General features: G+C 41.4%; 1 protein-coding gene across 1 annotated transcript in view; it reads left to right on the forward strand.

The window, feature by feature from the left end:
• Nucleotides 1-587: 587 nt before the first annotated feature.
• ddhd2 (DDHD domain containing 2) overlaps nucleotides 588-12674 on the forward strand; it is a 30350-nt gene continuing 18263 nt past the window's right edge. Inside the window, exons 1-4 of the mRNA XM_067239066.1 lie at nucleotides 588-724; nucleotides 8311-8317; nucleotides 11904-12083; nucleotides 12309-12398. Of these exons, the coding sequence (XP_067095167.1) occupies nucleotides 588-724; nucleotides 8311-8317; nucleotides 11904-12083; nucleotides 12309-12398 (414 nt within the window). The remainder of the gene's footprint in view (nucleotides 725-8310; nucleotides 8318-11903; nucleotides 12084-12308; nucleotides 12399-12674) is intronic.

Here is a 12674-nt window from a genome sequence, read left to right on the forward strand (position 1 = left end):
CAGCTTCAACTATACAAAAATGTCTTATTTTTACACAGCAACAGCCACATAATTTGGGCATATAAAGTGGAAAAGAATAGCATATCGTGGAAACAAAAGTAACCAAATAGTCTGACTCAATTTTCATGAGTTGAATAAATAAAGTTAGCTGTGAAATAGGGCATCACTCAAACATGAACCTTGTTGACGTGTAATCACTTTTGAGGTAATATTTAACAAAAGTAAAGGGGTCCTAAGGAACATCTGAGAGCAACTGATCACTGGGTCGCTCAACTCGTGCTGGCAAGTCTCTACAACATCTTCAGAAAGGGTACTGTAGTTAGAAGTTAAGTGAACTACTACCACTACCAACAAATTGTATTTCTTAAAAGTACATACTCGTGAGTTGTGAGTCATATTAAGTTCTTTCAGTATGATTCCTTAAAATGCATTATGTCATTAAACGTAGACCGTATGTCATTACCAATGAAGTTCCTTTAGGAAAAATATAACCTTAACCGTTCAGATGACTACATCTACAATACTCAACCTAATTCCACTGTAATTCCAACCCTTTCTACCCTTTTCTAGTTTATTGCTTTGTTGCCATGGATGGTGCAGCATTAATCTATGAGCCAGTGCAACACCATTGGTTCTACTGCCAGCAGGCAGACTCTAAGGACTCATGGATACCATTCAGTGTGGTGGACTCCCAGAGACTCGAAGAAGCATTTTGTCACGGTAGGTGCAGGATTCTTGCAATGCATCGTGGTGCACTGTACCTAATTAAGCAGGATAAATGGAAATATATTTACTAATCCCAAAGGTCGCCAACTCCACAATCATGCATTGAAACAGCAGCAACCTCTAAACTCGTTGCCTCATCTGTTGGAATTTGGCACAAGGTGGTTTATTTTGTATTTGAAAATGGATGTAGGGAAGACCTGTCTGGTCACTGGTCTCTACTGTTATTGTGTTAATAGTTTGACAACATCAAAACAATCCTAAAATAAAAAATGGGGAAAGGGGTGGAGTAAAATACATTTTTGGGGGGAAAGGTGAGGTGCAGCTGGGGCAGTTTTCTTTCCTTTTTTACTATACCTCCAAACCAATTGTTAAAAACTAATATCTAACATCCAAACATTTTCATGGGTGTACTTAACTGATATTTCTGTATATTTCAAATAAGTACTCATACTTATGTAGGAAGATTGCATAGATTAAAAAGCATACATTTGTTGCTGCTCATTTACACTTAAAAATACGTCGTCGTCGTCGTCATCTGCCGCTTGTCCGGGGGTTGGGTCGCGGGGGCAGCAACCTAAGCAGGGAGGCCCAGACTTCCCTCTCCCTGGCCACTTAAAAATACTACATTTACATTTATTCATTTAGCAGATGCTTTTATCCAAAGCGACTTCCAAGAGAGCATTACAAAAGTGAATCAAAAAGGTCAATGATCATAAACAATGAGACCCCAAAAACATTGCGGGCAGCCAAAACATGAAGCATACATTGTGAAAACCAAATAAGTCCCAAAGGGAAGAACCATAAGAGCATGTTGTTAAACAAGTTACAATTAAACAACATGAACCTCAAAAAGTGCAATGGTGTACCTGTGGAAAAAAGCAAGCAACAAAAATATATTTCACAGCGAGTACATTAGTTTTAAGTCAGTTACAATTAACCAACAAGAGCAACAAGTCTCTCAATAAGAGTTATTGTGATCCAGGAGGAAACATCAGGTCCAGCCAATCATTCCTAAGTAGCGTTGTACTCCCGGAATAAGTGTGTCTTAAGCCTTTTCTTGAAAGTGGGGAGACAGTCAGTGTCTCTGATGGAGGTGGGGAGTTGATTCCACCATTGGAGGGCCAGACAGGAGAAGAGCTTGTGTTGGGACCGGGCGCTCCCGAGTAGTGGAACCACCAGACGGTTGTCAGAAGAAGACCGTAGGTGGCGGGTGGGGGTGTAAGGCTGGAGCATAGACTTGATGTAGTCGGGTGCAGTCTTGGATCTGATACGGGCCGTGATGGGAAGTCAGTGGAGGGAGATGAGGAGCGGGGTAACATGGGAGCGTCTGGGTAGATTGAAGACCAGACGGGCCTCTGAATCCTTTGGAGAGGGCGGGTTGCGCATGCTGGGAGACCGGCGAGCAGCGAGTTTCAGTAGTCCAACTTTGAGAGGACAAGTGCTTGGACTAGCAGCTGGGTGGAATGCTCAGACAGGTATCTCCTGATCTTCCGGATGTTGTAGAGGGTGAATCTACACGACCGGGAGACGGCAGCAATGTGGGCTGTGAGGGAGAGCTCATCATCCATGGTCACCCCGAGGTTCCTGGCAGAGGATGAAGGGGTCACCGTCGCAGATCCCAGGGTGATTGAGAGATTGTGAGAGATGGAGGGTTTGGCCGGGATGATGAGGAGTTCTGTTTTGGCGAGGTTCAGCTGGAGGTGGTGCTTGGTCATCCAGGCGGAGATGTCTGTGAGGTAGACCTCGATCCTAGCTGAGATCCCTGGATCAGTCGGGGGGAACGACAGGTAAAGCTGCGTGTCGTCAGTGTAGCAGTGGTAGGAGAAGCCATGGGAGGTGATGATTGGTCCAAGCGAGGTGGTGTACAGGGAGACAGTAAATAATGAATCAAGACTGCCAGTGAAAGAGCCTGACTGAGGCGAATGGCAATACAGTACTGTCCAACTGAGCTCACATTATCAATAAACTATTTCTGCAAGAAATCTGACGATCCTAGACGTTTTTGGTGTAGTATTGAGTGATATTAAATTGTAAAGAGACTGTTAGTAGGGGGTCATGTGACTGGGTCTCCACATTGGGAAAAACACCTCGCGGGTATCTACTTCAATTATTCACTGAGTCGGTCTCCACTAACTCACTAATAAAACTAAAAAAGTAACATTTTCTGAAGAAGATTTGTGTGTTTGCTCAAAGCAGTTGAAACTATTTTGTTTTGATATCTTGAATTCACATACGCCTATAGCTTGAAGATTTGCTTCAAATGTAAAGTGCATTACAAATAAAATATATTATTATTAGTAGAAAATAAGGGTGATGAAGAGTAAATGCAATTGACTTCCATTGATTTTAAAGCATGCAACATTTAAAATATAGAGTTTTACAGCAGTAAACAGATGGACAGCTTGAACATAATTGATGTATGAATGGAATTGGTAGCTTAGAAATGTAGCTTGCAGCAGGTAAGTAAGTACATTTGTGCCTTTAAAACCATTTCCGTTTTTTTTCTCCCAAAAAGCATGTCAGTTTATTCGGGGTGGAACAATATATCGTGGTACGATACATCGCGGTGCATAAATGTAACAATATGTATCGTAGAGTCATGGCGATACTCTTTTAGATATGCCATCCGTTTTATCCTACTGGTTGAGCTACCAACACGTAACCTCTTGCACATGTGTCACACATGCACAGCACGCAACCTCTCCCACATACGCACGCCGGTAAATCAGGGAATGAATTGCGCTCCCGGGGGCGGTTCAGCGAAAAGAAGAGGCTAGTTCCGGGCGCAAACATTCCCTGGTGCTATTTTGCAGTTTCAGAAAACAATTCCGCCACAGACCAGGAAAAACGTCTAAAGTCAGTGGCGGGTTATTCAGATGCTGTTTTAAGGGTGCATGCTTGACCATAATGTAGCGTGTGCATAACACGCATACACTTTGCTTCTCTCATCTACACAGACGCAGCAGTTCCCATTTTTGCAAACCATACATAATTACAAGGCAAAATATTACCACATAAGGGAAATCATTGTCATCATGAAGATGTGAAAAAAAGGCATAAATCTAGCGTACACTCAGCGGTGTGACAATGACTTGGCGGGCCCGAGTGCAGATCTCACCAACGGGCCCCTTACCGACCTATCGTCAGGCGAAATTATTGAGTGTTGAGCATAGCGATGTGCAGGGAAATATACTTATGATGTAGGCTACAATTAAGGGTTGCTACAAGGGTTGCTATGTTTTAATGACAACACCAATGAACACAGTATTTCATCGATCAAACTGATTTCGGAGAAACAGTATTTAATGAGCAGATAGACAAACACATGGGAAAACATTCATACATCTTCTTCAGGGGGTAATCAAACTAATTGTGAATTACTAACATTTGCATGGATTTATGGGAACAGACACTCGACAGCGGATCCACAGTCAGCGCCTCATCTGCTGCAACCAATAACAAAAAAACTTCCTCCAACAATATTAGGCTTATGCGCAAAGTAACTTATTCTTATTACGACATTGAAGCGAAAAAATACATTTCAAGTAGGCTAGCATTATTCGTATGAAAAAAACGTAACATGCCGTTTAGAATGGCATCCTACGAGCCTTGCGTTGAGCAAATTCCTCAATAATTTCAGAAATGTTCAACTCCCTGGCTCGGATGCTTTCGATGGAGAGGGTAGCTAATCCACTCAGTCTCTCCTGCCCCATGCTGCTCCTTAAGTAAGTCTTAATCATCTTTAGTTTAGAAAATGATCTCTCTGCTGTGGCTACGGTCACAGGTACTGTAAGAAACAATACCAGAGCTGTGCACACCTCCCCAAATGCTGATGTAACAGAGTGGTTATCAACAATCAGCATTTTTGCTATCTGTTGCACTGATGACTGCTGAGAGATCGCTACTTTAAAGCAGGACCTGAATGATAGGAGTTGCGCTGGAAACGTGGGCGCAATATCCCTGTCATAGTGGGCAGACAAAACTTTTGCCTTTCCAAACAGCTCATCATCTCCTGCGAGTTGAAGGGTACTGGGGTGTAAAGCATCAAAGACATGACAGGTTGCTCGCATACTACTGAATTGTTGGTAAAGCTGTCTGATTATGATGTCAAGATTAGCATTGAAAATGTGCACTCTGAAATATGTTTCTGCATCCGACAAACGCATATCTTCTGAGAGCTCGTCAAAGTGACGCTTTTCAAATATATCTTTAGTCATTTAGTCATTTAGCAGACGCTCTTATCCAGAGCGACTTACAGCAAGTACAGGGACATTCCCCCGAGGCAAGTAGGGTGAAGTGCCTTGCCCAAGGACACAACGTCAGTTGGCATGACCGGGAATCGAACTGGCGACCTTCGGATTACTAGCCCGACTCCCTCACCGCTCAGCCACCTGACTCCCCATTTAGCCCCCCATTTGTTTGCGAGTGTCTGGGCTGTAGCCTTGACCTGGTCAAAATCACCCCGGTAGTCAGATAAGATCTGAATAATATTATCCAGCAATTCCATTGCTTTATGCAAGTCTACATCTGTTTTTTGGAGTACTTTGGACACTGCATTTACACTTTCTAACACCTTTGTCTGGAGAACCATAAGACAAATTAAACTAAATTTCTCCATTGATCTCCTCAACCCAGCAGCTAAGTTGCACTCATCCCTTTTCTCACCCGTCAGTACGATTTTTGTCAGTATTTTCAATACATCGACATACCTGTACCGTATGGCACATAGTGCCTCGTATCTCGAAGACCAGCGAGTAGGACATAGTCGCTTCAGAGTCACGTTTGGGTGAGCTGAGGACTGTGTAGAGTTGGTGAGCATGGCCCATCTTTTAATACTTTGTGCAAAGAAAACGTAGATGTGCTCTATTGTATTGTAAAAACGTTCCATCTCGGGAATGTTTTTCACAGCGTCATTAAGCACCAAGTTCAAATTGTGCGCTGCACAATGAACATAGGTCGCTAGCGGTTCCATCTCACTTATTCTGGCTTGTACCCCTGAATAAAGACCACTCATGTTGGCTGCTCCGTCATAGCCCTGCCCACGGCATTTCGACAAGTCAAGTGAATTTCTGGTTATGCTGTCCAGCACCTTATTTGCTAATTCGCAAGCAGATGTATCCGCCGTCTCCACAAACCCCAAAAAAGACTCCATTACTTTTATGTCGACGGCTTTATCCATAGCATCTCCAACTATTGTCACATATCTGTACACTTGGCTGAGTTGGTCACGCTTTGCCAGATCCTGCGAAGTGTCCATAACTACAGAAAAGAACGTTGCTTTATTTATATCAGCTACGATGTCCTGTTGGACTCGCTGAGACAAAATGTAAATAAGTTTGTTCTTGATGGCGGGGCTAAGCTACTTAGTCGACCCGAGCACAGGATCATAGCCTGCCAAGAGCTCGATTATAGCAAGGAAATTCCCCCTGTTTGGCTGCCCCAATACCTCCCTATGGCCCCTGAAAGAAATGTTACAGGGAGTCAGGTGGCTGAGCGGTTAGGGTGTCGGGCTAGTAATCTGAAGGTTACCGGTTCGATTCCTGGCTCTGCTGAATGAAGTTGTGTCCTTGGGCAAGGCACTTCACCCTACTTGCCTCGGGGGGAATGTCCCTGTACTTACTGTAAGTCGCTCTGGATAAGAGCGTCTGCTAAATGTAAATGTACAGCAAGCCAGGGTCAGCGTTACATTAACAATGCGCTCCAGCACCTGTCTCCAAAAGAGTGCTGCATTTCTAACATCCCTCTCCAACTGCGCATCTATGGTGCCATTAAGTTTCCATTGCTCAAAGACAACACATGCTGTGACATGAGATTGAGAGGATTTGTGACGTTCTATTTTCTCTGCTAAATGCCTCCAGTCTCTAACCCCCTTCACCCACGTGTTGTTATAATGAGGTGAACTGTGATCCCCAAACAGCCAGCACGGTTCACAGTAGGCACAATACAATTTTGTTGAGTAGCAAAGCCAACCATGGGGCAGTTTGATACCGGCCTTTGTTGTGATGTGATAAAATGACTCTGAAAAGCAACGATTGAATTGATTCCTAGGGAAAGGACCTTTAGGTTTGCAAGAGCCAGTAGTAAGTATATATCTTTTAAATGAAGCGTCCAAGATATTTTCATCAAAACTCCCCCTGTCTGTGGGGTAACAAGACAGTCCTCCTGATCTTGCTCTGGTCTGATCCTGTTCTGCACTGACTGGCATCTCCTCAACATGGTCCTCCTGATCACTGGCAACTCCTGCTTCGGTTTGACGATCACTGACCACAACTGACTCACTGCAATCCTCTCTGTCCGACTCATTAGGCCTGCAACAGGAAATTGCTAGTGAATACCAAGATAGCACACGTCTTGCCGACGTCGGCTAGATATGCTAGCTTACGTTTAGTCTATCTAGCTTTAGGTATTTTCCGACTAAATCCTCCTGCACATAGTTTACAATATCTAACCTGGCTGCTGCCTTAGCCTAGGCCTATATGTGCATTTTATGACGTTTAATAGCCATGTCTAAATGCATTCAATTAGGCTATACCAGAAAGTAAACATTACAACAACTTACATTTTGCTCTTTTCGTTCCTGCCGCTTTTTGGAGCCACTTTTATGTTTGAAGGGCATGGGTTGCCTACTTCGCTTCAAAACGCAAATGCAACACAACTGTAGTATCCCAACAACAACTGTGGTATTCCAACAACAGGATGGGAACAATCGTGTGTGGGTGGGCGGGAATCTTTGACAACAATATTACCCAGACATTCTTGCTATTTTTCGATGGCAATATTACTTAATAAAAACAAGATTTGTTTAATTCAGCAAATGAGGAAAAATGAATTATTTGCTGTTGTTAAGACTGACTGTTTGTTGGGCACCTGCCCAATGTGTATTAGGCAGGTGATAGCTAATAATTATGAACTAGAGAGGGTACAATTTCTGGGGAAATTGTAGGGTGTGCTTGCTTGCGTCGGTTGCACAGGGGTCCGTTTTTGAATGACATTTTTACAACTGATATTTCTGTATATGTTATATAAAAATGCATACTTATTATTTATAAAGATTACATAGATTTAAAAGCATATTTTTTTTGCTGCTCATTTACAACTGAAAATACGAGTGAAGTGTAGAATGAAATAGATGTCTTCTCATTTCCCCTGCAAGAGGCAGCCTCATCGTTGAATCAAAACGAATAAATTTGGCAGACCGGTGTAAAAATTTACCTAATCTCTATGACTTAAACGTCCTTTTAAGTTTTTCCCTTCTCGTGATATTTTCAAGCATTTAGCCTACTCATATTGCATTCATTCATGAATAAAGAACCCCCTTTGAAGATTATTCTACGATGTTACCGGCAGTAGAAGATTGAATCGCGATTCAAACAGTACCATCTGCTAACTGAAAATATGCCCCCCAAAACGTAAATAAGCTTGACATTTATTTAGTGGAAAATCGCTCATTCATAAAAAGCTCACTGGTAGCGACCATTGTCAGTAACAACGCAAAATGCGATATAGCCCTGTGTGGAGAAGCTGCCCCGGTAAATTGTACTACTACGGTACAGTACTAGACTACTGCTGTGTTCGTCTTGGTAGCGATTGCGTTGGTTGAATTGGATTTAACGTTCCGTTGTACGGTTTAGGCTGAAATTAATTATTTTCATGAACAGATTGACAACGTTTAGGCTGTGGCAATGAAGTTCAGGTTAGTAGTTAGATAGACTTTTGATTTAAGTAAGGAGAGTGCCGAACATGTTCTGTCGCTGTTTGACTTCCTAAACAGCTGTGTAGTGTAGAAGTTTTTGTAGTGTGTCTCGCGTAAGCTACAGCGTTGCAGTGAGCTACACTGGTTTAAAACGACAGGTAATGGTAATTTCACCAAATCGTTTACTAGTGTCAGAATAAATCCTACAACGAAAATGTATATGTGAGGAATGTTTATTTTAACGATTGAAAACAGATAACGCTACATCATAGACCACTGTAGTATGTGTTGCCCGGGCAACACAGGCTAATGTCATGATGCTAATACTTCAGTGAAATAGTAGACTACTGTTTCCGAAAGTAGATGTACTTCCTTAATAATATCAGCTTATATTGTACATTACACATCACAATTGTGTGTCATATCACAAAGTAAAATGAGTAAATAGTTATCACCCTGGCCTCTTTTCTTGTGGCGTTTCTGCAGCTGCCTTGCAGTAAAGCTATAGTTAGCCTAGCTATCCCCCAAGTTAACAGATGCGAAACGAATGTTCTGCCAAAGGTAGTCACGCGTGTTTTCGTGACGTTAGTGACGTTAGTAACGTCAGTGACTGTGGCTAGCAAATTAGCCACTGTTAGCTTCACTTTTCGCCACAAAAACTTAACTTCAGCCTAAACCATGCAACGGAACGTAAATTCCAATAGAAGCAACTCAATCGCTACCAAGACGAAACTTTTGACACCTACTTTGTCTATGTAGGCCAAATATTGACTGAGTTTTAGGGGGGCAAAAAGAATAATAATAATAATAATAATATATATGTGAGAGCACAAAGGTTGTGCCCTTGCCGAAGGCAAAGCACACCCAATAACTGACACCATAATTGAGAAATGTTTGCGAATTGATGGGACTGGATCATATGTAGGCTACTACTTACGGTGTTTAGAGCGGAGCAAGGGGCCCGGTCAGGTTGTCTCACTTTTACGATGAGATCGAGGACGAGCCCCCTTTCGCCACGGGCCCTAGTGCAGCTGCACTCCCTTTAGTTACGCCACTGCGTACACTTTTACCCAAATTTTTCAGGCTAATTGCAGTAATGACGGATCAAACCGGTTTGACCAATAGTGGCAAGACACATGTAGGGCCTATATAAGGACAAAGCAAATTTTATACTTGCGTTTCAGATCGTTTAAATAGGGCCCTAAGTGTTTGACGTTGTGTGTGCCAGTTTTTTTTTTACAGTAACATTTTAGCCCAAATATCAATAGAATTCACAAATATGTGGTTTCGAACATTCCAATTGAATATTTTCCGATAGACAAAAACGAATTAATAATTAATTAACAAAAAAATAACTAACACTGTGGGTATTGTTGGAAATATTTAGAACTCACGCAGCTAAAGGTTTAAGTTCTGTCTTCTAATTTCATGTAAAACATCATTTTTGTTGTTCAGTGACAAACAAATGAACACACAAACTTAACAAACAGAAGTAAAAAATAAAATCCAGACATATTGCACATTCTTGAATTTTTGGAGGGGGTTCAACATATCTCAATACGTATCCTATCGTGAACCCAGTATCGTGATATGTATCAAATCGTGAGCTGAGTGAATTGTTACACCCCTACAGTTTATCAATTAAATTAGGAAAGTAATTTTTGGCTTAAACAGTGTGACAGTGTGTAGGTGAGAAAATGTTATTCAAGTACTTAATGATATGCAATAAGGTTTGAACAGTGTTTATAGGTCTATAGCTTGAAAAGGTTAGACATATGGTGATGAAAAGACTATCTTTCATTGATTTTATAAGAGTTTGACAGCTGTCAATAGATGTTTGAATGGATTTGAGAGCTAAGCTTTTTTTTTGCTTAACCAGTGTGAAAGTATGTAGGTGAGAAAAGTGATGAAAGTATTTAAAGGTCCCATGGCATGCTGTTTTTGGATGTTTTAATCTAGAACTTAGTGGTCCCCTAATACTGTATCTGAAGTCTCTTTCCCCAAATTCAGCCTTGGTGCAGAATTACAGCCACTACGAGCAGTCCCACAATGAGCTTTCCTGAGGATGTGCCGTTTCTGTGTCTGTAGCTTTAAATGCTATGAGGAGGAGAGAGACGGGGCTAACTGCCATGCTTCGGTCGTTTGCAAGCCATGATGTATGTCAAGGAAAAAACTATAGGTGCGTTCAACATCGACTGCATGAAACGACCGGTGAACGTTGCCGCTTGCAGTCGGGGAGGAGTTAAAAACGGCTCCTGTAATGGAAAATTCTAGTGGCCCTGTGTAATACGATCAGTCAAGAATGCCGGTGTCAATACAATTTATTTAGTTTGTACAAATATAGAATTAAAAGTTAAAAGTAATTAAAAGTACTTTGTGATCAGTCACGAAGGACATGCTACCTAAGTCACAGATCGTTCGCAAGAGTGATAGAGAAAATCATATATGAACTGAGAACAGATGGTCTTTATTCAGTTTTCAGTCACGTGACACCCGCGGTGACCTGGATGGCAGAAATCTTCTGGCGATAGCAGCTCACACCGTTGAGATGCAGCAAAAGCCGGCAAATTTACCTTCCCACGTTTCTTTGCATCCCCTCTGCCGTATTTCTGCCCCTAAAAAATCTTTGCTTTCAGCAAACACACTAATAAATAATAATATATATGAGAGAGAATATAGGTTGTGCCTTACCAAAGAGGCAAGCACACCCAATAATATATATTATAATGACAATTTAACAATAATTAGATTCTAAAATTACACTGACCAACTGTCACCATTGCCAATTTCATTAACATTAGGATATTATATAATGTGGAAAATATGGAAGTGGTTGTAGGACTTTTAAAAAACGTTGTTAAAAAGCTTTTTAATAAAACATTAAAACATTTTGCAACTAAATTGAAGGAAAGTGCTCTAATTTGATCAGTTCTGACTAGCCACTGGATCTAGAAATCCAGTCATACTTCCTGAGCAATCTCCCTTTACCCAAATCTGCGTCTTCTGAGAATTGTAACCAACAGGGGCATAAGTTTCTTTGTGAAAACTGCAAATTCGACCCACCCACATTATATTGAACGGCAGCATCCTCAGTTATAAAAAATATGTCCCATCCACATTTGAAAACAAACCTATGCCCTTGGCAAGGTAGGACTCCCAAAACCATATTTTAATCGGATTTGAATGTGTACACCTAGTAAACCAGTAAAGGCTAAGACAAAACATGGCTACTTTACATAGTGCTAACATGTAAAATGTATTTTATGTACTGTTTAACCCTGTAAGAATGAAATACTATCTGATTAAAAAGGGAATCGGTATTTACATGTTATGTCTACAAAAGGTAGACATAACGGCATTTTAGCAGACGCTAAAAGTTGGCGTCAAAATAATTTATGTTTACTGTGTGTTATTAGACCCAGTGTGTTAAAGTGACAAATATAATGTTTCAGTTAAGGAGAATAGTGTGGATGAAGGGGAGCAGGAGGAGGTTATTGTAGCCACAGAGGGCAGGCGTTTTGATGTCCGTCTGAAAGAGAGGAGGCGCCACGCGGCCTACTGGGAGCAGCCGCCCTTGGAGGTACGACGATGCTCGTGGTTCCATAGGGGCGACAAAGAGACTACCTACGTACCTTACCCAGAGGACATCAGCCTTATCCTGGAGGTACATGTACAAAAAAGTGCTTTAATAGACAGCAATTCATGTACTTGTAGAACATGTTACATGTAGTGTAACTTTAACAAAAAGTAAGTTACTTGTGTGACCCCAGTGTCAGATTCTGCTATCTATAAAATACAGTTCTCAAAGCTACTGTATGTTGGTAATCACAGACATATTGCAAAAGCACTAGGGATTTTCGAAAATGTCGAAATGTGTCTGTATTGACAGGATGCCTACATGATATCAGCAACATTGAATGACTGGCAGAGAAGATTACAGTTCCCCACTGGAGAAACGGTGGTATTACATGACCCAAAGGTATGGAAAGTTACTATTTACTTGTAAACACCTTAAGTAGTCTAAATTGTGTTTATTGGAGTCCTGCAATGCCCACAGATATCGGATTTATTTCATTTTACTGTAAAACCTTTAGATGTATTGGTTGCTATCAGGATGTGAAGTTTATCTCAGAAAATATGTCAAAAAGTGCTTCTCAACAACATTACCTAGCCTGCCTTTAAACAGCTTTGATACTTGGTCTACTTAATAAACAGACAGCCCCCAATTTCCATAGATTAATGCAAGAAAAACCTT

The sequence above is a fragment of the Osmerus mordax genome, chromosome 1 (assembly GCF_038355195.1).
Source record: "Osmerus mordax isolate fOsmMor3 chromosome 1, fOsmMor3.pri, whole genome shotgun sequence".
In the NCBI taxonomy this organism is placed as follows: Eukaryota; Metazoa; Chordata; class Actinopteri; order Osmeriformes; family Osmeridae; genus Osmerus; species Osmerus mordax.